At 42.3% G+C, this 20,994-nt stretch overlaps 1 protein-coding gene and 1 non-coding gene across 2 annotated transcripts; both read right to left on the reverse strand.

Annotated features, from left to right (window-relative positions):
• Nucleotides 1-14,315: 14,315 nt before the first annotated feature.
• Nucleotides 14,316-17,201, reverse strand: RPS20 (ribosomal protein S20). The gene is made up of 4 exons (XM_049825809.1): nucleotides 17,070-17,201; nucleotides 15,796-15,895; nucleotides 14,967-15,040; nucleotides 14,316-14,539 (listed from the first exon to the last, which is right to left on the reverse strand). Exons 1-4 carry the CDS (start codon nucleotides 17,070-17,072, stop codon nucleotides 14,357-14,359), a joined length of 360 nt encoding a protein of 119 aa, XP_049681766.1. The 5' UTR covers nucleotides 17,073-17,201; the 3' UTR covers nucleotides 14,316-14,356.
• On the reverse strand, nucleotides 15,121-15,185 carry LOC126051284 (small nucleolar RNA U54). Its single transcript, XR_007509773.1, has one exon. It is a non-coding gene; the product is annotated as a small nucleolar RNA U54 (small nucleolar RNA).
• Nucleotides 17,202-20,994: the final 3,793 nt, after the last annotated feature.

The following is a 20,994-nucleotide window of genomic DNA, read 5'->3' on the forward strand; positions in this document are numbered from 1 at the left end:
ACATACACAGTTGTTTGTTCTGTTGTGAAATTACTCTGTTTTCTAGAAAGGTTACATTTGTAACACTTGAAAACCCAGTTATTCTGTTCTAAACATCAACCCACAAAGACAGTGGACATGGTGTCTGAAACCAAAGAGAAAATACCAGAACCAGAAGTGCCCTGTACCCAGCTTATCCGGTAAATCAGGAACAACAGAAGACAAACTTCTCTAGTACATTTAAAGCACTGCTTTACTTCTCAGGACCAACCCACAATTTAAGAAGGAAGTTTCTAACAAAAAAACCCCAACCAAACAAAAAAAAACGCCAAAACAAAAAACAAACCCCAAAATTTAGAAACAAGCTAAGTGGAAATCGGCATATTCTCTGGAGCAAAAAAAGTACATTCTAGGTACAAAACTTTGCCAGAAAAGCACACAATTCTTTTCCATACTACTTGAGGCTTGAGTGAAATTCAGGTGGAATTAGCACGAAATTTAATGGCAGCTGACTTTAGCTAATACAGAACAGCGTAAGTCTTGCTTTTTAGAGAAAAAGCAGACTTAGTAACACTATGAATATATTATCTAAATATACAACATGGCCCTTAAACACTTAAAGGACAAATTAGTAAAAGGACATTAAAATCAGGTAAGAAGGCATTTTCAACAGAACATATACCACCTTCTCTATTTCCTCCAACTCCATCAAGCCAGATTCTCCCTGATCCTCCTCCAGAGCTGGGCAAGAGCTAGGAGCTTAATTCTTAAGATACCAAGTAAGCTCAGCTAGAACACAGCAATCTAAAAGCATCTAGATAATCTAGCAGCACTGCAAGGTACTGCATGACTCGGTCCTTCCTACATACCCTACTGACAGGCTCCAGGTTTCCAAGAACTATACTGCCAGTGATGAAGAATTATCCAGCTTTTCCTTCAACATCCTCACACAGCCATTCCCACTCAGCACCATTAGCATTTGCCAAGATGTATAGCCCTGTTGGCACTCAAAAATGAATGTGATTTGATCTTTTTGGTTGTCCAAAGCCATGAATAGCAATCCAAGTCCAGCTACTATTAAAGTCATAGGGCCTCTCCTAGCTTTCTTCCAGAAAGAATTTCATAATAAAACCTGAATAATCAAGAAAAGTCTTAAACTATTATTGAAGAGTGGTTCATTTTAAACATATTCTAAAGTCTTCTTCTCCCTTCCCCACCTCCCTCCCCTTAAAAGAAAAGGGACAGAGTATGCTTATAATTAGAGGAACAAACCTCCTACTTGATTGCTCATTCATTCTAGTACAAGCAAAGCTTCGGTTCTTGTTTCCTATTTTTAGTATTTTGCAGGCTTCTTCAGTGGTCTGAATGTTAATCCACTTTAAATCTGTGAAAAGAAACCTTTTACATACACTTCTGATCATCAAACAAATTCTGTGAAATTGCTGAGGTCATAAACCAGTATTACCTTTAACATAAGAATTTCCTCCTTGATCCTCACAAATTCTTAGGACTCTGCGCTTCTGAGTTTTTGATGTAGATAATACATTTAATAGGTCATATACATATTCATTATAAATTTCACAAAAGGAAATCCACACAGATGCCTGTGTTCTTTGGTGTATATTAGTTCTATATACATCAAGTGAAACAAAGTTCTTCTCTGCTAACCCAAAACAGAGAAAGAGTTCAATGACCAAACAACTCATTTGATAAATTTTAAGCACAGTGTATAGAACCTTCTAAAAGGAGGAGGCTTGTATATATCTGTCTTGTACAATTAGATACACAGTATTGCATAACTCTGAATTTACCCGAGAACATTAAAACTTCTCAGCAGTCACCTGGAACCAGAATATGCCCAAGTTCTAACCTATTGCCCCCCTCTACCACAAACTTCCAGAAGTTTATACATTAGCTTTGCAGAACTCCCCCAAAAGGATCAAAGCTATCAAAGTATTTTTACATAGTTACTCTTTCTCCAGAGTTGAGCCATTAAAACTTGGTTAAAAACTGCATATATTTACTTTGTAGTTTACTATAGAGATTTTTTTAATCCACCAGTAGTTACCCACTTATATTCCTAAATCTCTATTATTTGTTTTTCCACAAAGTTTTTCCACTTTATTTTACCTAGGGAATCAGAAGGAAGATTTTTTGAAGTACAGCTGGAAGAATCCGACTCCACATCACACATATGTGTTATAGTATTTGAGATGCTTTCTGTCTCCTTGAGAAAATAAGAGACCATTACATCCACATGAACAGACTATGAGAATAGCAGAAATTAAAAATTACAGTAATTCCAGTATTTAAGATTTAAATATTGAGGTAGTATTAGGTGTTAAGCCACTCTTACTCTGGCTGCAAATGAAATTTTTTTAACAGTACTAAACTTAAGTCAATAAAGGCTTTTTCCCTCACAAGAATTATTGTTCTCTACTACTCCCAGCAACCTGTTTTGGAGGCCAATTGCTGCTAACATAGGTGACTTACTTTACAGTTCTGGGAGAAACAAGATCCTCTGTCAGACTGTGACAGCCCAGAATGCCTTTACGAACTACTGGACAAATCTGAACAGCACTTCAGTCAACCAAAAGAACTGGAGAAGTTTCTTTCAGGGGTAGACGGCAGGTGGTAGGTAGTAGAGAGACTAGAGCAGCAGAGATTCCTAATTTGCTTGCTTGTTGCAAATCACTTTTGCAAATCACAGGCTTGTGCCAGGTCTGTGAGAGCATGAGTCGAACTTACTTTAAGACCTCAGAGTGAAATGACAGCTTCATAAAGGACTTAAAAGATCTGATAAACCAACAGTGTGTGTTGGTTTAATTCAGACTGAATTAAAAGGCCATTAAAAATCCTATATGGATACAACAGTTTCTTTAAGTACACACATTTACTAAATTTCTTTACATCAACAGACTTATTTAAAAATCTGCCAAGACTTGACAAAGCATAGGCTTCAAATTACCCCTAGGAAAACTAGTGTAACGAAGTAGCAACTCCCACTATGTAGATATTCCAACATCTCCACATACTACTTCCCTCTCCATATTTTATACACCAATATAAATTTTCATTAGGACATTCACCCTGATTTCCCAAAACCCAATCCTGACAGAGGGCCATCCTACAAGAGAAGAGGGGAACAGATTCAAAGAAGTAAACCATAACATCTTAGCTATTCAAATGCAGTCCAAAGTTCATTATGGAGTGTCTACTGATGCCTGTGTTACTCACTTGGTATGTCCAAAATGGAATTTTTAGAAGAGAAAAGTATGAAGCCATACTTTCAGATCTTATATTTTAAAGATGAATAGCATATGATTTTGTTGTCAGTTATTTTACAAGTGACCATTTTGCAAAGACTGCACTGTCTATATGTTTATGGGTTTTGAGTAGTTACAAGCATAACCACAAGCAAGGATTCTATTCATTCTGTTTGTGAAGGACAAAGCAGAATTCTAAAGCAGGGTATGAGACTGACGGGCATGGCACATCTACATGTGTCAAAAATGTAATGGAATGTAAAAAACCCAGTACCACAGTACTTGTGCATGTGATAAGTTTTTGTAAAGGTATTTCAAGAAAACTGAGTGAATTAGCTATTTTGCTATACTGTTCTTCAAATCATAAGACCAAATACAGAAAAAGAGCATGAAGATGACTGCCTGAAAACAAGTAGGAACAGGAACTGACATTGTTTCCCAGCGACAGAAGCTGACATTTAAAAGCAAATACAAGGACAGGTGGGAATAGGAATGCAAGTAAAGCAGCTTTTAATCCAGTAAAAACCAGTATTTAATCCCATGAATAGAACAAGTAAAAGAAGGAAAAAGAGGGTGTGAACTATGCCAAGCAAGAGTTTTTGCAGCAGTACTATATAGAGAACATAAACAGTAGAACATTAAATACAAGGGTATTGCAGTAACTCAGAGCAGTTTAAACAGAGAATGAAAGGAACAGCAAGCTCTTTCTGCATAACATGCAAACTGAGCCTGGGAAAAGGGCCTACAGAAATCCATGTAAACCAAAACCAAGCCCACCAAACCATATCTGCTCTCAGATTACAAGCCTGAGTGAGCATCGGAACAGTGATGCTATTCATTCACAAGCTATCAAGAAGCATGGCTTCAGTACTGGGGATAGCTGAGCTATCACTATGGCAGCATTGTAACACACAAGCGAGGTCTTGTCTTGTATTATATTCTGGATGCATTTTTACCTTTCCTTCCTGACGGTGGAGTCTTGCTCGCTTTTCACTGTAGCGCATCAGCATCTAGATCACCTACTGTAACATTCAGTAACTAAACTATTAATAAAGTCAGACTGTGATTTAACAGAAAGGAATATTTGTAAAGTATAGAGTTATCTTCCAGAAAGGAATATTTGTACAGTTATCTTCAAAGATATTTGACCTCCTGTTCTAGACCTTGAGCTCCTGCTTGTTCCTTCTTGCAAGCTTGTTGGTTCCATGAATTTTTTAAAAATATTTACCTACTATCCTCCTGACCATCTCAATTTTTCTTTAACACCCCCACCCCCTGCACACACACATACACAGTGCAAGTGAGCTTTTAAGACACTCTCAAAATACAGAGTCTTTAGCATCTTTTAGATTTTTCATCTGAGATTTTTCCTCAAAAGTTAACCAGACCCAGACTAAACAAAGTTTGGTTTGCAGAGTTTAAATTAAGCAGTAGAATTTAGAGTGGAACTTTACATATGAATTTGATTCATAGAAGGATATTCTTTCAGAGCTAAATGGAGTACTTTAACACTAATGTTGTTAAAGACCACAGAAAAAAAAGAAAACCCAACAATTATTACTTCTATACTTCCCAGAATTCATTCAGAGCTGCTTTGAAGGATAATCAGATAAGCCTACTGCGTTTTGGGATTAAACGCACAGAATCACGGTTCAGGTTAAAAATGTTTTGAACAACAGGAAAAAAAGGCAGACATCTTGTGACAATTTGCAGCTGGGCTTAGAACAATCACACACAGAAGGGTGCCCATTTTCTGGTGAGACCCGTTTCTTACACTGAAAACAGAAATGACTAGATAAGGAGAACAGGAAGCTGCCACAGTAAAAACTCCTCTATTCTACCTACAATCTTCAGAGACCAGAATTAAAGATACATACAATCCTCTAAAGCAGGCTGTAATCCTTTTAGGAAATTATTTTTGTGGCATCTCACTTCACTTGCTGTATCAGGAAAGTTTCTTTATGAATTTATATAATCACAGGTTTATAAACTTTTTAATCTGCCTTAAGACTGTCTTCCACCAAAAGGGACTCCTGTCCTGAGGTAGTGCTGGAATTTGAGCAACTGCCCTGAGATGCAGCCTGGGAACCTGGCCCAAAAGAAGATTCACTTAAGAAGCAGGTTTTAGGTCAGCTCTCAGACTTTTCAAGAGCTAGTGTCACCACAGTGTCAGAACTGCTCCTCTATAGAAATCCAGGCTTTGGCTTTGCAATGGTTTTTGGTTTGAACTGTGCACTGCCTGCTGCATAAAGTTCTTCCAGTTTACCCTGAGCTCCAAAACCAGCCAGTTGCCTTATTATTCCAAGGTTCACCAAGTATCCATACTGTAGATTTAGATAAATCTAAAGAACCAATAGTGAAACAGAGATTTTATTAAAGATAATCTGTTAGGAAGCTTTTAAGAAGCTTCATTCAGTAGCAAGGAAGTATTTGGCCACTGACCTCTTTCAGTGATGCAAGAATAGCAGTTTTTATGGCTTCTTCTTGCTTAACTTGTGCATCTTCCAGTTTCTTAACACTGCTGCTCAAATATGGTTTGAAGTTCATCTTCAGGTAATGTCTTCCCCTTATGTGGTTAAAAACCACATCAAGTGAGCGAGGTAAAATACCAAAATCTTTTGAAGTCCCTTAAAAATAACAAAAGACAAAACGTAGACAGACATTCATATAAACTTCTCATTAGATTTTTGACTTGGTTGTTATATATGCTTTTTGGCAAACATTTTATACCTTGAATGGTGAATGTCTTTCCTGCATTTGTAACCCCATAAGTAAACACCAGTCCATTCACTCCATTAACATATGCTTTTACTACCTCTTTCATTGAGCCTTCAAAAAATTCATGCTGAGTAGTTTCTGGTCCAAAGACCTTGGAGAAGTGAAAAAAAAAAGATAAAAAAAGGAGTGATAAATGGCACAAAGAAGTTTAATATATCAAAATACTAAGCACTGATTAATAGTGACTAGCTTTTCAGAGCAAGCCGAGTAGGAGATATCAGCTTAGTTTTCTGTCTTGCCTGAACCCTTTCTGATTCAGCATTTTCTCTTGGGTTCTCATAGGATGCCTGCTTAATTCTGAGAGGCGCACTGGCTTGCACTTATTTTTTAATATTTTCCTACACGTAAAATAAACTGCTCAGAATGCTACTGAGCACATACTGTTTAGCAGATACTTTCAAGAGCTCTCCTGGTGATGCAGAACTCCCTCCTCACTCTGCACCAGACCCACCGTTGATGAGATCAGCATTACAATGGTCTAAATGACTCAACGCCTGGAGTTGTTTTTCTTTTCATACTGTAAGAACATAAGTTCTTGCAGTAGGTAACATAGTTAAGAAACTTACTTCCAGTATAGAAAGTTTAAGCAGTTAGGCTACTATTCTTTCAAAAGTAAGTCCCTAAACACATGATTACATATGTCCCTTTAAACATGTGATTTCCTGTAATGCTTCCCAGATGAGGGCATCTGCAGGACCAGCAGAACCACAGTAAGTTTGTGCCTACAAGAAGCTTCAATGGCATCTAATCAAAGAAAACAACAGAGCTGCCAGAGAAGCTTGCTTGTCTCATCTAATATGCAACTCCACTGTAATACAGCTTTCTTGACAGCCTAACAGCAAATAATAAGCAGTCTAGTTTTTTTACTGCAAGTACCACCACATGTAATTAAAAAAAAATTGCACTGTATGATATAGTAGAAAATTCAATTTTTAACATCACAGTGGAAACAAAAAAAACCCCAAACTATAACTAAAAATTAGGAAAAAGTTTGCCTACCTGAGAAAAGGTGAACCTGTGCACAGAATGACCAATCCCTCTTTCACTGTTTTTTGTTGCAGAAGACTCTTTGGGTGCATTAAGAATAACTGTCTGGGGATCTTCAATAGTTACACAACCCTTAAAAACCACAACAAGGTAAGCCAAAACACCATGCAAAATTATTTAGGAAGCTAGCTATCTGAAAAAACCAAACCAACTCAAAACAAACTAGTGTTTCCATCTATTTACCAGAGCTACAAACAGTTGCAGAATTTACATAGCATCTCTCAAGGCATGTAACAACTAGAGAGATGGCCACTTCACATGAAAGCCAGAGCATAGGCAAAGTTAAGGCAATTACCTGGAGTTTTCCAAGAGGTTTAAAAATTTTCCAGGATTCCTTCCAGCAACTTTTTTTTTTTTTTAACTTTCTAAACCCTGGTATTTTGTGATTGTGGCTCGCAGTACCCCACGCAGCTATGAAAACAAAGCTATACAGAAATTTACTGGTTTTGCACTTCAATCATTTTCAGTGTGAAACAAGCTATGACCAGCATAAATAAAGTAAAAAAAAGTTTGAAGCATTAGCCTTTGATTGATAGATGGTATTATCAGCAATGAAGGAAACTGAATTAGTTTCAAGACTAATTTGATTGCCTTTTCTCAATTAAGTAAAGGCAAAATACAATTACCTAGCATTCACTAACTAGATACATATAGAATGCAGTATAACAGGAAAATTTATTTTACACTAAACAGGACACCAAAATTACAAACCAAAGTACCAGTATAGCTTAACAGTGTCTTGAAGTACCAGCTGCAAGTATTGATTGTAACTAAATCTGACATTTATGTTCAGAGGCTGGCTAGAGTTGGTAAGACTAATAATCTATGTGTAGCACGTACATAGGAAGTACTGCTCTTCCTAGGATACTCAATTTAAAAGTCTGTCTATAAACTGGTATGGAAGCTCTAAGAAGCTGGGTACTGAATTTACACCAATCAATTGCTCACTGTGGAAGGCTCTAAATGCATATACTCTTTAACATTCCTCCACATTGCCAGGAACAGGCATGCTGGTCAGATGTACTAAATCCTAGAGAGCTACAGAAGAATCCAACTTCAGCAGCAAGTGCCATCAGCTGCCATGGGCCTCACAGAAGCTTCTGAGTAGAGGCCCTGAAGTAGTCAGATCTGCAGAGCTGGGATCCAGCTGGTAACGTCACTCTTGTTGCCTCTCCTAGCTAACCCCACAGGTAAGCTGGCAGGAGTTGGACCATTTCTGGCACCGTACACATCGTTTGTATCCAAAGAACACAACTTCCTGCTCTCCAGCCAGTGACTCTGGAGAATCACTGGTAGTTGTATCAAGAGTACAGAATTTCACCCAGAGCTCTTCAGCTTTACTTGCATAAATCATTATCTCTGTAAGCAACAACAGATCAGTTACCCTGTTGATATTCTCTGTTTAAAGTGTCAGTCTACAGCTAGAAGAAAAAGGGCTTGGGTTCTACTTTCCTCTTTTCTTGTTACACATTTGGATTAAAAATGCTTTCCTGAAAATTATGCATGGCAGGGAGGAAAAAAAGACCTAAAAATTAAGTTGATCTCTCACTGATTATAGAGATGGGAAGGATTTTTTTTCTTCATGTGTTACCAAGCATCTTCCTCATGGATTCAGGTGATAGTTAAGAGAGTAGAAAACATCGAAGACTTTGAAGATCTTTCAAGCATTCATAGTTTTCAGAGGCTGAGGAAAAAGCCTTCATACCATGCAAAACAGGTTATACAGCTATAAGTTGGAAGACCAACTACTTAATCATGAAATACTTGAAGACGAGCTTTAAAAAAATCTAGTAAAAACTTCAACCTTACTTTTTTCCTCCCTCCCTGCTTTTAAGAACAAGTAGTTTCACTAATGATCAGGTAGTCAGAAATTTCCCATTCAAAAGAGGAATGAGATAAACAACTCATAAAACAATTTGATTTTGTAAATCAATTTACCCTTACAGCCAGCTCAGATTGCTGAATGATACTAAACTGGAAGCACTGTGACAGTGCATACTACTCAACAAGAACTGCCTAAGGAAAGGTGAACAGAAGTTGAAGGGGCAAAAAAAAAAAAAATCCAAATGAAAAAAAATACAAAGGTTCCAACTCTGGTAGATTAAATGCAAGAATACATTTTAAAAAAGAAAAGTCGCAAGAAGCAAATCAGAACTAATATTAAATCCTTGTCCAAACAGGTCAGGAACAAGAGCTCTATCAGAGACCCTGTGAGGCCCTGCAAAGATGAAGGTTGAGAGATACACTGCAGACTTTGTCCTCCAAGCACAGCTAAATTAATTCTTTGCATCAGTGTTCACAATGGATTGACGGGGGGAGAGTATTTCTGTGTGTTTGCATGTGCACACGTATGTGTGTGTAAAACCCTGAAGCATCTGAATCTGACAGTATAAACAGCAAGTCACCAGGACAAGGTAGTAGACTATACAGGCATTGCAAAAAAACTCAAGGGCAGATACCCAAATTACTCCTAGAATTGCATAATCTCTTCCATGAAATTCCTTCAATTCTTGAGCACTGTACAGAGTCAAGAGCGACACCAACTTTTAAATAATATACCCAGTGGAATTTTGCACAGCTACAGGTGTGCATGTCTGTACCACGCAAATTAGTAAAAATTGTGATTTAAAAAGTTAAGTTTATCCAGGTGTCCACTAATTCTATTTGGAAGTAGTACATAGGTTTTATAAAAGAAAGTCCCAGCTTACAATACTAGGTGTTCTTTGGGAGAGAAGAAAAACTTATTTCTTAATTCTACCACTAACCTGAGATTCACGGGTTTCCAGCTCTGCTATAGAAAAGGGCCTCACCCTCAAAAAGACTTTCAAAGGTTGATATGCCTATTCATTAAAAAAAATAAATAAATACAGAGTTATAATGGTCACTTTTTAAGCAGAGCACCCCCAAATCATATCAGCACACACCTCTGATGCAGCATGTCGTGTTTTATCTTACTGCCTCACTTTCTCCTTCCTTGTGCAGTTCAGACCTTAAGCTTTTATTTGCTTCTTTACCTCCTCATGTCCTTAAGGAACCCCTTTTTTTGTCGTCGTCGTCCCCCCGTCCCCCCCCCCCCCCCCAATTAGTGTTCTTTCATGACAAAGCCAGTATCTTGATTTAAAAAGAACACGCTACTGGAGGCATAAACTGCACTGCTTCCACCTTCTGGTCTCCCTCTGTACTGAATGCAAGCTGTATTTTTTAACAGCTGCTCCATAGTACTGCACTTCCATTTTGTATGGAGCATATTCAGTTAATAGACTGACACATTCTTAGCCTCAGGAGACTGCTTCATTACCACCATCCAGGCACTAGCCCCTCATCTTCCTCACAGTAACAACCATGAAACAGTTCTCAGTTGCTAAGTGGGCTTTTCCATCCTGTATCATTACACCAAAGTCTGCCCATCCAGGTGAAGTGGTAATAGCAGGGAGATTTTTAGAGGGATCCCAGCATTCCTTCCTTTCTCACAGAGCTTCAAAGTCCCTACTTTGGTAAATCCGTCTGCTGAATGAACAAGTTGGCTGCCAAAGTTCTCCACAGACCTCCTGTGACCAGCACTCCACTAGTCATACAAAATTAAGTCACCTGAGGGAAGATGATCAGGAAACCTACCATGCTAACAGAGCAGAGATGACTATACTATCTTTGAAAGCATACTGCAGCACAGCATTACAGATTTTTATTTCCAAGCACCTAACAACCTTTCAACAAGGATCTATATCCTTTTTTAGCTTACTAAATAGAACGGCACAGTCACATTACATTCAAAGAGCAGTTACTGAAGTCCTTTACTCCCTTCTCGAAAGCTTAGTCCAATGCATCACATAGCATTGACCATCTGCATTTGCTACTGGCTATGATCTATTTGCAAACAATGAGAAGTAAGCAAAAGAGTTAAATGCATCTTGGGGGCAGGGGAATAGAGCAGTTCTTACCAAATATTTGCCAGAATTAAAGCTTAAAACCCCCATAATCAGAAGATGTATTACAAAACCAATCCACACCTCCTGTTCCTCTGTATTAGGCAATACCGTTGACTCCATGGGTGAGGGTTTACCCTCTATGTTCAGAAAAGAAACCGATTCCAGTGTATCAGATACTTCTGCAGAAACATAGTCTTGCCCCTCATTATCCATTGTTCTGCACAAAGGAACTTGTAAGGAAAAAAAAAAAAAATCCATCATTTTCTCACAGAACAGGCAAAAATACACAGGGAGCAACACAGAGATCAGGGTAGCTTGTGTATAAACAAGCACTTCTGAAGAAAGTCAGGTCCTCTAAAGAAGCTTGGGGGGCTGAAGGAATCTTAACAACTGACCCCTGGGTTACACCCAGAAACACGCGAGTGGAAGCACACTAACGGCCCCTCTTGGGCATTGCTCTCATCCACCTGGGAGCGCTAGCCCACGGCCTGTGACCCCCCCACCCCCGAAAGCCTCAACACTTCCCAGGGGCTCGGCCATCAGGCCCGGGCCCGCACTCCCCGCCCTCAGCCCCGAGGCCACCGGGCCTCGCACCGCCGGGCCACCGGCGAAAAGGGAGGCAGCAGCCCGCCTGGGCCCGGCGCCGAGCCCCGCGGCGGCCGCGCCGGGGAGCGGGACCGGGAGGCAGGGCGCGAGGCTTCCGCCCGGCCAGGGCAGGCGCGAGAGCGAGCGCCGCGGCACCCACCGCCGCTACCTTGCTGCGCGCGGGAACCCGCGAAACACCCGCCCCCCGCGCGGGCGGCGGAGGGAGCATTTGGGCGGGAGAAGGCGGGCGCTGATTGGCCGAACGGGAGGGAGCGGGGCGGGGGGGGGGGGGGGGGGGGGGGGAAGAGCGGCGGTGAGTGGACAGGCGCGGCTCCCTCCGCCCGGCAGGGGGCGCCGCTGCACAGCGCAAGGCAGCCGCGCCGCCGCCGGCCCCCGACGCCGCCGCCGCCGCCGGCCCCCGAGCCGCCGCCGCCGCCACCGCGGGGGGGGGGGGGGGGGGGGGGGGGGAGCGTGTGCAGCGTGCGCTGGTGACGCAGGATGTATTGATCGTTTTTAATAAGGCGCGGGGGAAGGAAGAGGTTGGAACGGTGGAGTAAGGCGGCAGCTCCGCGGCCAGACCGGGGGGGGGTGGGGGGGGGGGAGGGGGTGTGTCCTGCGTGACCGAGAGCTTGCTGGGGGGGTGGGTGGTTGGGAGGGGGAGACGCGGATACCTAAGTATTGCCATCAAAACAGTTATATAAAGTCGTTACGGGTGTTATGTAACCGTTTCGACACTACGCGGTGTTGTCGTAAACTGAGCAGAAAACAAATAAACCACAACACGCTCAGGTTACACCAGGCCAGAAGCGTGACAGGTCGAGGGAACGGCGTACCCGGGTGTTGGGGGGGGGGGGGGGGAACACCCCGCTGAGAGGCGGGAGCCGTCCCCCCCGTGGAGGGAACGGCACGGCAGCCTGCGGCCCACCGAAACGTTCCGATCTTCCGCTGCAGGGTGGGAAACCTTCACGCGTGAGCCCGTCCCCGCAGAGAGGAGCATTCAGTTTCCGTGTAGCGCAAGACCCAGCCGCAAAGGTAAAGTTGCACTTGTCCTTCAGAGCGAGTCGGGGGCGGGTGAAAAGAAAGCAGCACACCAAAAAGACCACAGAAGACGTGTTTTTAAAGAGCCACAGCTGGTCGAAGAACATAGGTGGGACTTCAGGTCATTTAGGTGTGTTTAAGAGGCACTGTGTTAAGTCTGAGGTATGGCCAGCTGTAAGGCAATAAAAAGCCATTTCATCGCAATAGGTTTTGACTAACAGGAGAGCCCAAAGACAGAAATGACGTTAAAGCTAGCCAGCCCTCCCTAGATCCCTCCAAGTGCTTTCAGTCAGAAGGCTATCGGGTTAAGCAGAGGGAAGACTACCTGGGTGAAAGGTACTAGCTAATCACACATAAAAGTCAGCCAGCCTCTGCTAGTAACAGTTCTAGTCTGTTACCTGTTCGCCTGTTCATCCCCTGCTAACCTGCCTGCTGTCGCAAAGCCAAGTTCTTACCATGCTTTTCAGAGCACCCCATAAAATACAAATAATTTTAAAACTAAGGCCAGAAGTATTTGTCAGGCAGCTAGTGTTTGTAACATATTAGCAGAAACTGACCTTTACGAAGACACATTTTTTCTTCTCTGCTCACACAATTCTCAGAGATGTTTCCCAAGGAAGCAGGCTTCGCATGATCTGTTGTGTGTAAATGCAACTAAGTTTGTCACCTCTCCCTTCTACCAAAGCTCTTGAGAGCCTGCTAACTAGAGGAATAGAATCCTTCTAAGGCTTTACATTTAATGAAATTAAGACAAGTGGGCAGGTGAGGGACTCTTGAATCCCTTGAGCAAGAAAGCTCAAGCTTTGGCAACTGCTTTAGGTCTTAGCAAATACAAATGGGACCTCAAGGTCCACACAACCACATTTCCTCAATTCTGCTTGTTTAATTAGAATTCAAGTTCTCTGCTATGCTTGAAGCAGAAGCAGCAACCTGATCTTAAATGGATGAAACGGTGTTCTTTCATTTAACTCAGGGCTTTGTGTCTTGTGGGTTTAAGCACTCATCATGGTTCCTTTAAGGATTAGTTTGCAGAAGACAAAAAATGCACCACCAAACTTAAGAAGCCTAAGTAGCAACCATGAAAATGGCTGCTTTATTGCTTTACATGTGAAGCTTACCTTTAACATTACCTTTAATACTCAAATCTATGGAAATCTAAACCTAGAAAGACAACTAGAGTTTCACAGCTTAGTTTTGTGACTCTACATGCAACTCTAAAGAAAGAGCATGCTAAATTCAACATATTCACCACAAATTATACAGTTTTATAACTAACTCAGGATCCACTGCCTGTGAAAAGCATGGTGAAAAAAAAAAAGCCATGTACACTAAAGTGTTAAGTTCAGCCTTGCATAGCAAACCCTAAGAATTGAAAACTTGGTAATTTACCTAAACATCAATTTTAATGCTACTGCTTGTCTGGGTATAGACTAAGATTTCAGCCAAAGTTAAATCCTTTATCGAAAATATATTTTTTAATAATTTAAGTGCTGCAAGTCCATACAGTCACCGACCTCCAGTGTAATTATGATGCCCAAGTTTCATCTTCCTGACGTTTACAACTGACATATTCTTCCTTAAGTATCATACAATCCTCTCACACAACATTTTGTTTATCATCTCTGTTGCCCTTCTTCATAGAAATTATCATAGGGCCACCCAAGACTCTTGGCACGCATATGAAAACAAACAGTGATGAAAATCTGTAAATCAACTTTATTCAACGATGACCATCGTTTAGGCATCAGCAATAGTAACTTCGACTTCTACACCTGGTTCAATGCTGATGGAAGTGATCTGCTTCACAATCTCAGAAGGGCTGTGTAAGTCAATGAGCCGCTTATGGATACGCATTTGGAAACGATCCCAGGTCTTGGAACCTTCACCACAAGGCGTCTTCCTGGTAGTGATTCGCAGAGTCTGAAGAAAAATCATAAACACGGGTTATTTAGTTGATGCATACAGAAGACTAATCTACAATCAAATCAACCCACCTAAAAATGCTGTATGGTATCTACGTCATTGGAAAGTTACTCAAGTTATATTCTACTGATGTTAACAGTCCTTCCCCATATTCAATTTAATTAAAAAAAAAATAATAATCCATGATTAAAATAAATTGAAGAGAAAAAAAAACCCCTTCCATGTTGAAGATGTTTTGCACTAAACCGTTGCCCCAAGTGTCAAAGCAACTTGTGAAGTCATTATCTGTTTACGCTGGGTCAGCCTCAATTTAGTAGTACTGCTTTTCATCTCAACTTTTTTTTTTTTTAAAAAAAAGATGTTTTAAGTACACATTTGCAGAAAAAAACAAACTTTTAAGACAGGAAAACAGTGTTTTAAGTACCTTGGTGGGCATGCGAACAGGTCCTTTCACCTTTAGGTTTTTTTCCTTAGCACCTCTGATCAAGTCAGCACAGACTGAAAAAAAAACCCACAAAATAGCTCAGGTTGGTGAGTATTTTTTTTCTTGCTTTCTTAAATGAAGATTTCAAACAAGAAGTTGGCTCAGAATAGCGTATGAAGTGATCATTGCCATTCATTTTAAGGGTTATCCTCATAGCCAACAAGTGGAAGCGTTATGCCGCGGTGAGCAAAATCATATTACAACAGTAGACAAAAGCCATTACTACAAGTTTAAGCTGTATTTAAGCCATTATCAGCTGGAAGATCCTGCATCAAACAGTGACTCTACAACATTTACATCATACGATTAAAACACCGGCAAAGCCAGTTTCTAAGCAACATTAAATAATTTCTTAAAGAACGTTAAGCTTCTAAACTAAACTGATAACAAGAGTGACAAAATATCAATCACAAAACCAGTGCCTTTCAGTTCTTATACATTCAAATAGTGACGAACTAAAACCCCCCACAAGAACTAAAAGGAGGAAGCTGCACTCTCTTACGTTAGTCAGTCATTATGACGTGAAGTTTTCAGCATGGTGAAAAACCCCAAACACTAGCTTCCGTTAAAATGAAATTAGAACCTATTTGTCAGTGTATGAAGCGCTTTGGGTTGACTTTGTTAGCCAAGTCACACACAAACAGGCAAACGCTAATGTCTTTAATGACAGCTGGTTTCAATGCGTTCTGTTTTGCGATATGTTGTATCTTATATATCATTCATTACTTAACAAGCTACTCCAGTTAAAAAAAGAAAAAGCATCACTCACCCTTCTCAAGTGATTTTACATTGCGACTTGTCAAAGTAATTCTAATGCGATGAATTGCTACCTCTTGTTCCACAGGTGCTTTGCCAGTATCTTTAAACGCCTAAAATGTTGAAGTTACAAATATTAGGCACTACAGTCAACACCAACTAACGCTATCCGCAGCCTCTTAAAAACAGACTTCTAGAGCGTAAAGAACAATTTGGCTATGGGACTATTTTATTCTACTGCCTAGATGACATACCCAAAGGGTACGGTGGGATGGAAGAAATGGCGGAAACAGAAAGGAAGGGCAAAGCCCTCCCGAACTGCTTTGTGGAAGGGCAATTTTTTAAGTGTCTGATTGCACCTCACGGTGGGAAGCTGCAAGAACATCCCTCCCTGGCTTGCCTGCAGGTTTGCCAACAGGCCGCCTAGCCACTAATACTCCTCGTCCTCAAAAATAAATACATTTCAAATTCCACATATCTTACAGCTTAACCTCACCACGAATTAAGTAACGAAGGCGTGGACAGAACAGCCACAACTTAAAAGCAGTGAGGACGAAAAGGGGCGTCTGGCCAGAAAGACTAATTTGGCCACTCGGGAAACTGATGTGCAGGGCTTATGCAACGAAGCGCTGGCAAATAATTGGGCATCAACGTGGACCAAGTGAATGGGTTAAAGAAAACAAAAGGGAAAATCCGGAGGAAGAAAGGCCTTATGAAAACCGTGGATGAACCACGGTATTTCTCACGTTGATGAGATGCTACCTGTCGCGTTAGCCCACGCGCACTCCTCCAGTAAAAGCCCGTTTTAAGGGCAAACGCACGAGGCCTCGCCAGCACCACTCACGCCGGGCTGAGGCGGCCTCCTCTCCGCCCGCGCTCCCCCGCGGACGGCCCCGGCCCCGGCCCCACCAGACGCCGCTCCCGAAGGGCAGCTCAGCCAGGAAGAAGCGCTACGGCCGCCGCGGCCTGCTGCGTCCGGGGCTCACGGACCGCCCTCCCCGCAGGCCGGCTTTCGCGGGGGCGCGGACAGGACACACACACACACGACCCGGCGCACGGCCCCGGCCCGCCGCGCCCCCGACTGTCAAGCCGCCTCGGCAGCCGGGGATCCTCCGCGCCCCCCCCCCCCCCCCACCCAACGCCAGGGCCGAGGGCCAGCACCGGCGGGGCGCACGCGGCCGCCCGGGCCCGCCGGCCACGCGGCGCTGCCGGCCGCCGCAGGAGGAGGCGGCGGCGGCGGCGGCGGCCCCGCTCCCGCCTCTCCCCCCCCTTCGCTGCCCGCCTCACCATGGCGGCGGCGGAGCCTTCCTGACCGACTTATTCCCGGGCGAGGGGCGGCGCGGGGCCCAGCGAACAGCGGTGAGCCAGGAGGCGGCGGCGGCGGGCGGCGCGGGGGAGAGGAGGGCGCGGCGGACGCGGGGCGCTTATATACCGAGCGGCGCCGCCTCCATCCGGGCGCTGCGGGACCTTTCACCCGCCGAGCCGGGGCCCGGAAGCGCCGGGGAGGGGAAGCCGGGTCGGCCCGGCCTCCTGCTCGGCGAGCGCTCGGCCGCGGCGGGCCCGTAGGTGCCGGTGGCGGGGCTGAGGGCGAGTAACGGGGCGGGGAGAAGGGGGCCGCGAGCGGCTCCGGCCGGGCTCGGCGGCGGTGAGGGGCAGGCGCGGCTGCCGCCGCGCAGCTGGCAGGGCTGAGCGCCGGGGCCCGCCGCCGCGGCGAGGGCGGTTCGTGGGGCTGCTGTGCCCCCTGCGCCCTGCCCCGGGCCCGGTGGGCGCCCTGTGGGGCACGGCGCCGTTCCCCCTCGGGCCCCGCGGGCAGCTTTGCGCTCCCGGTTGCCGCCGCCGGTAGGCTTCGGCGTTCTGTTGGGGGAGGTACCGGGATTTGCTACACAAGCGAGTCTCGATCGCTTCCAGTGATAGCGAGCCTGTTCCCATCCAAGCCTTTTTTTTTTTTTTTGTCATTACTGAAAGCGGAGGTGCAAGAGCCGAAGCTTTAAGTAAAAATGCTAGTTTCATTCAATCTCAAAACTACGAGCTTTATATTCACTGTACTTATCAAAGTCCCTTTATTTATTCAGACTGGGCATTGGAGGGGTGTTTTTTAATGAGAACAGTCATTGATTTGGCCTGGAGACTGATAACTGTCAGTCCTCAAACAAGCATTTTGCTGAGAGCGTGCCTGTTTCTAGTTGCATCACTATTTGACAGGTTTATTGAACTGGAGAAACGGATGTTACGTATTAGGAAATGATGGCCTATAGTAAAGTCACTGTGACTATCTCTTAAAAAGAATGTTTTAATTCTAGTTTGGAGTTTTGTCCAGTAATCAGACACGTATAAGGCTAGCAAAACTACTGTCACCTCTAGAAGCTTAGTAATTACTACAGTTATTCAGAAAAAGCCTGCTTGGTGTTTTAATATGAACTTACTTTCAGCTATCATACTGCACTTAATATAGTTTGGGAGTTTTTTTCCCCTACCAAATGCTTTATAGTTCTCCGTATGGTCCTTAAGCCTCACGTGATGGAGTTAACTTCTGTATGCTAATTATTCCATTGTGATGCTCAAATTTAGACTTGCTTTGCACTTGAGCCATTTGTTCTTGCTCTTTGAAATCTCTGGTTTACTAATAACTTCTTAGGACTAGATGCTATAATCTGATAAAGCAGTTCCAATAAACATGGATACAGAAGTTGTCATCCTGTTGCTGCTTCCTGAAATGCAGCAATGTCTTCTGCCAGTGAAGATCTACTTGAAAAATCTGCTTTGATAGTCCTGTTTCTCTGGCCTCTTCCTCCTGCATTTGGTTCTGGTGGTTTGTTTTCTGAGCCATTTAACAATTATATTAACAATTTTGAACTCATTTATGCATAAGGAACCCACGTTTACTCTCTTATCAGCTATTCCAACTACTTCCTGAGGAAGTTTCCCATCTATAAGTGTTTTATATTAATTACTCTTAAATATTGTGACCTCACACTGATCATGCTGAAACACTTGATTTTCCAGTAATCCAGATGGTTCCCAATCAAGCAATCTTGCTACATTATTTATTGTAGCTTTTATGAATGTTCTTAGTAAACTTTATTTCCAGATAAAAAACTTAGTAGCTTGCTGCCATGAACTAATTCCTGTGGGATTCAATTAGAAATACGTCTGACTGATTCCTCATTGATGACACAGACCTGTAACCTTAAATTTACTTACTATGAACTATATGCGCAGAGCTATGCCAGTTTCTGTGTCCTACTGAACAAGTCAATGTACAAATGTGTTCTATCAACACTGTTCCTATTGTCTACCAAACACTATGTTATAATTGCATGAGAAAAAAAGTCAATCTGAAAAGATACATTTTCCATACATTTAAGCTGTGTAATTTAAGTAAAATTTTCTATTTATTTCTTGTTCCTATATCAAGAAGTCAGTTGTTTGTGGTTGTTTTTTTGGTTTTGGCGGGGGGGGGGTTCCCCCGGGATTGATGCAAGGTTGACATTAAGTTCCTGAATTTGTTGCTTTCTTACTTTTTTTTTCTAGTATTGGCAACACCTCAGCTTTCTTTGAGATTATTTTTTTCTGAGCTTCCCCAGATTTCTCAAAGCTTATGGAAAATCCACATTAACAGCACACAAGTCTCCTTTGCCAGCTCTTAAAATTCTTGGATGCAAGCTATCTGGAGCTGCTGATTTAAAAACCGCCTTACTTCTGTTCCTATGTTTAAGGCTTTTCTTAGCTATTGTTAGAATTTTCTGATACATGTTGCTTTTCTCCACATATGTAGAACAGAAATTTATCTGAAGTTCCTGCTTTCTCTGAAATGCGCTATGGAAAAAGAAGCCCAAACCTCTCCTTCATGCTATGCCCATGAGTAAATATCCATTGTAAATACAACTTTTTGCTTACCTTCTGAATATTTTTGTCATTCTTACCTTCTAATTCATATTTTGTATTATGCCTGGTTTTCCTTTGGTTACATATTGGTTTTAATGTAGGTTTTTCTCCCCAGCTAATGCTAACTTTAGTTACAAGATTGTGAGTTTGGACTTAAAATACACTGTTGGCATATGCTTTTTAGGTGAAGCTTCCAGGAGTGTTTTCCGCATATCGCGTAACTAAGAAGATAAACAATTAAGCAGCAAGGCATGCTTTTAACATGACTCAGTAGTCTGTAGCAGACACAATTTAATACCAAATTTCATGATGTATCACACAGAAAGTTGTTCCATGTGCATTCATGACTTTATTCTGTTTCTTTATAGTTACTGGGGTTTTCTTCTCCCTTCCTTTGACTAGTTTGTCCTTCAGAAACGGTCCTGAGTAATGAACCAAATAGTTTGTTATCCATATATTTTCTACTAGCTTATAATAAAATCAATTAGATTCAATTTATGCTTGCAAATCAGTAATTCAGTTCCTATCAATTAAATACATATGTGTAGGGAGTTAGGTTCTTGTCAGGTTTGTGGTCATTTGCTTAATTTTAGCCTGATCATCTTTACTTTGTGCTAGATGAATGATCACCTGATTCTTTAGCTACTTAATGCCATCGCATTTAACCTTGATAAGTTTTGCCTGTGAAGGTTGGGGGTTTTTCTTCCCTCTTTGACAGGCTAAATTATACAGCTTTTTATCCAGAAAAGTTGTCCCATGTGCTACAAATGTAAATCCATTTAGTCCAGATGTCAATTAACCTTCTTTCTTCCTTTGTTCATGTGACAAAAACGATTTTTGAGGAGATCTAGATGTTCTTGTAGTGCTAGAGTGGTCATAATTCAAGAGTAGATCCTGGTATGAGTCTGCCTATGTTACTGAAGAGTTAACTGAACAAGCATGTACCTGCTGTCGCTCAGCATCTGAAGTATTGTAATAAATTCTCGAAATGAAGGCTTGTGCTGTCTTCTGGTGAATGCTGAGCTCTGATGCACCTTTTGGTGGTTCAAAAGACAGACGTATTCCCCAGGCTTTGCAAATTGGCTTGTGAACACCATTTATTCTTTTGAGTAGATTCATTCTACTTATTTCACACAGGTGACCTGTGGATAGTTTTGGCAGGCCTCACAGTAGGTTCCTTAAATCTGCTTTGTCATTTTTCATAGCGATTATTTGATGTGGGCAGCTCCCTGCAAGCTACCTGGGTTATGCCAGCCTAATGCCTCTAGTCTTTGCTTTCAGTGGTGATTAACATATTGCCAAAATATATTCCTATTTAATTTTCCCA

Source organism: Accipiter gentilis, chromosome 2 (assembly GCF_929443795.1).
Source record: "Accipiter gentilis chromosome 2, bAccGen1.1, whole genome shotgun sequence".
In the NCBI taxonomy this organism is placed as follows: Eukaryota; Metazoa; Chordata; class Aves; order Accipitriformes; family Accipitridae; genus Astur; species Astur gentilis.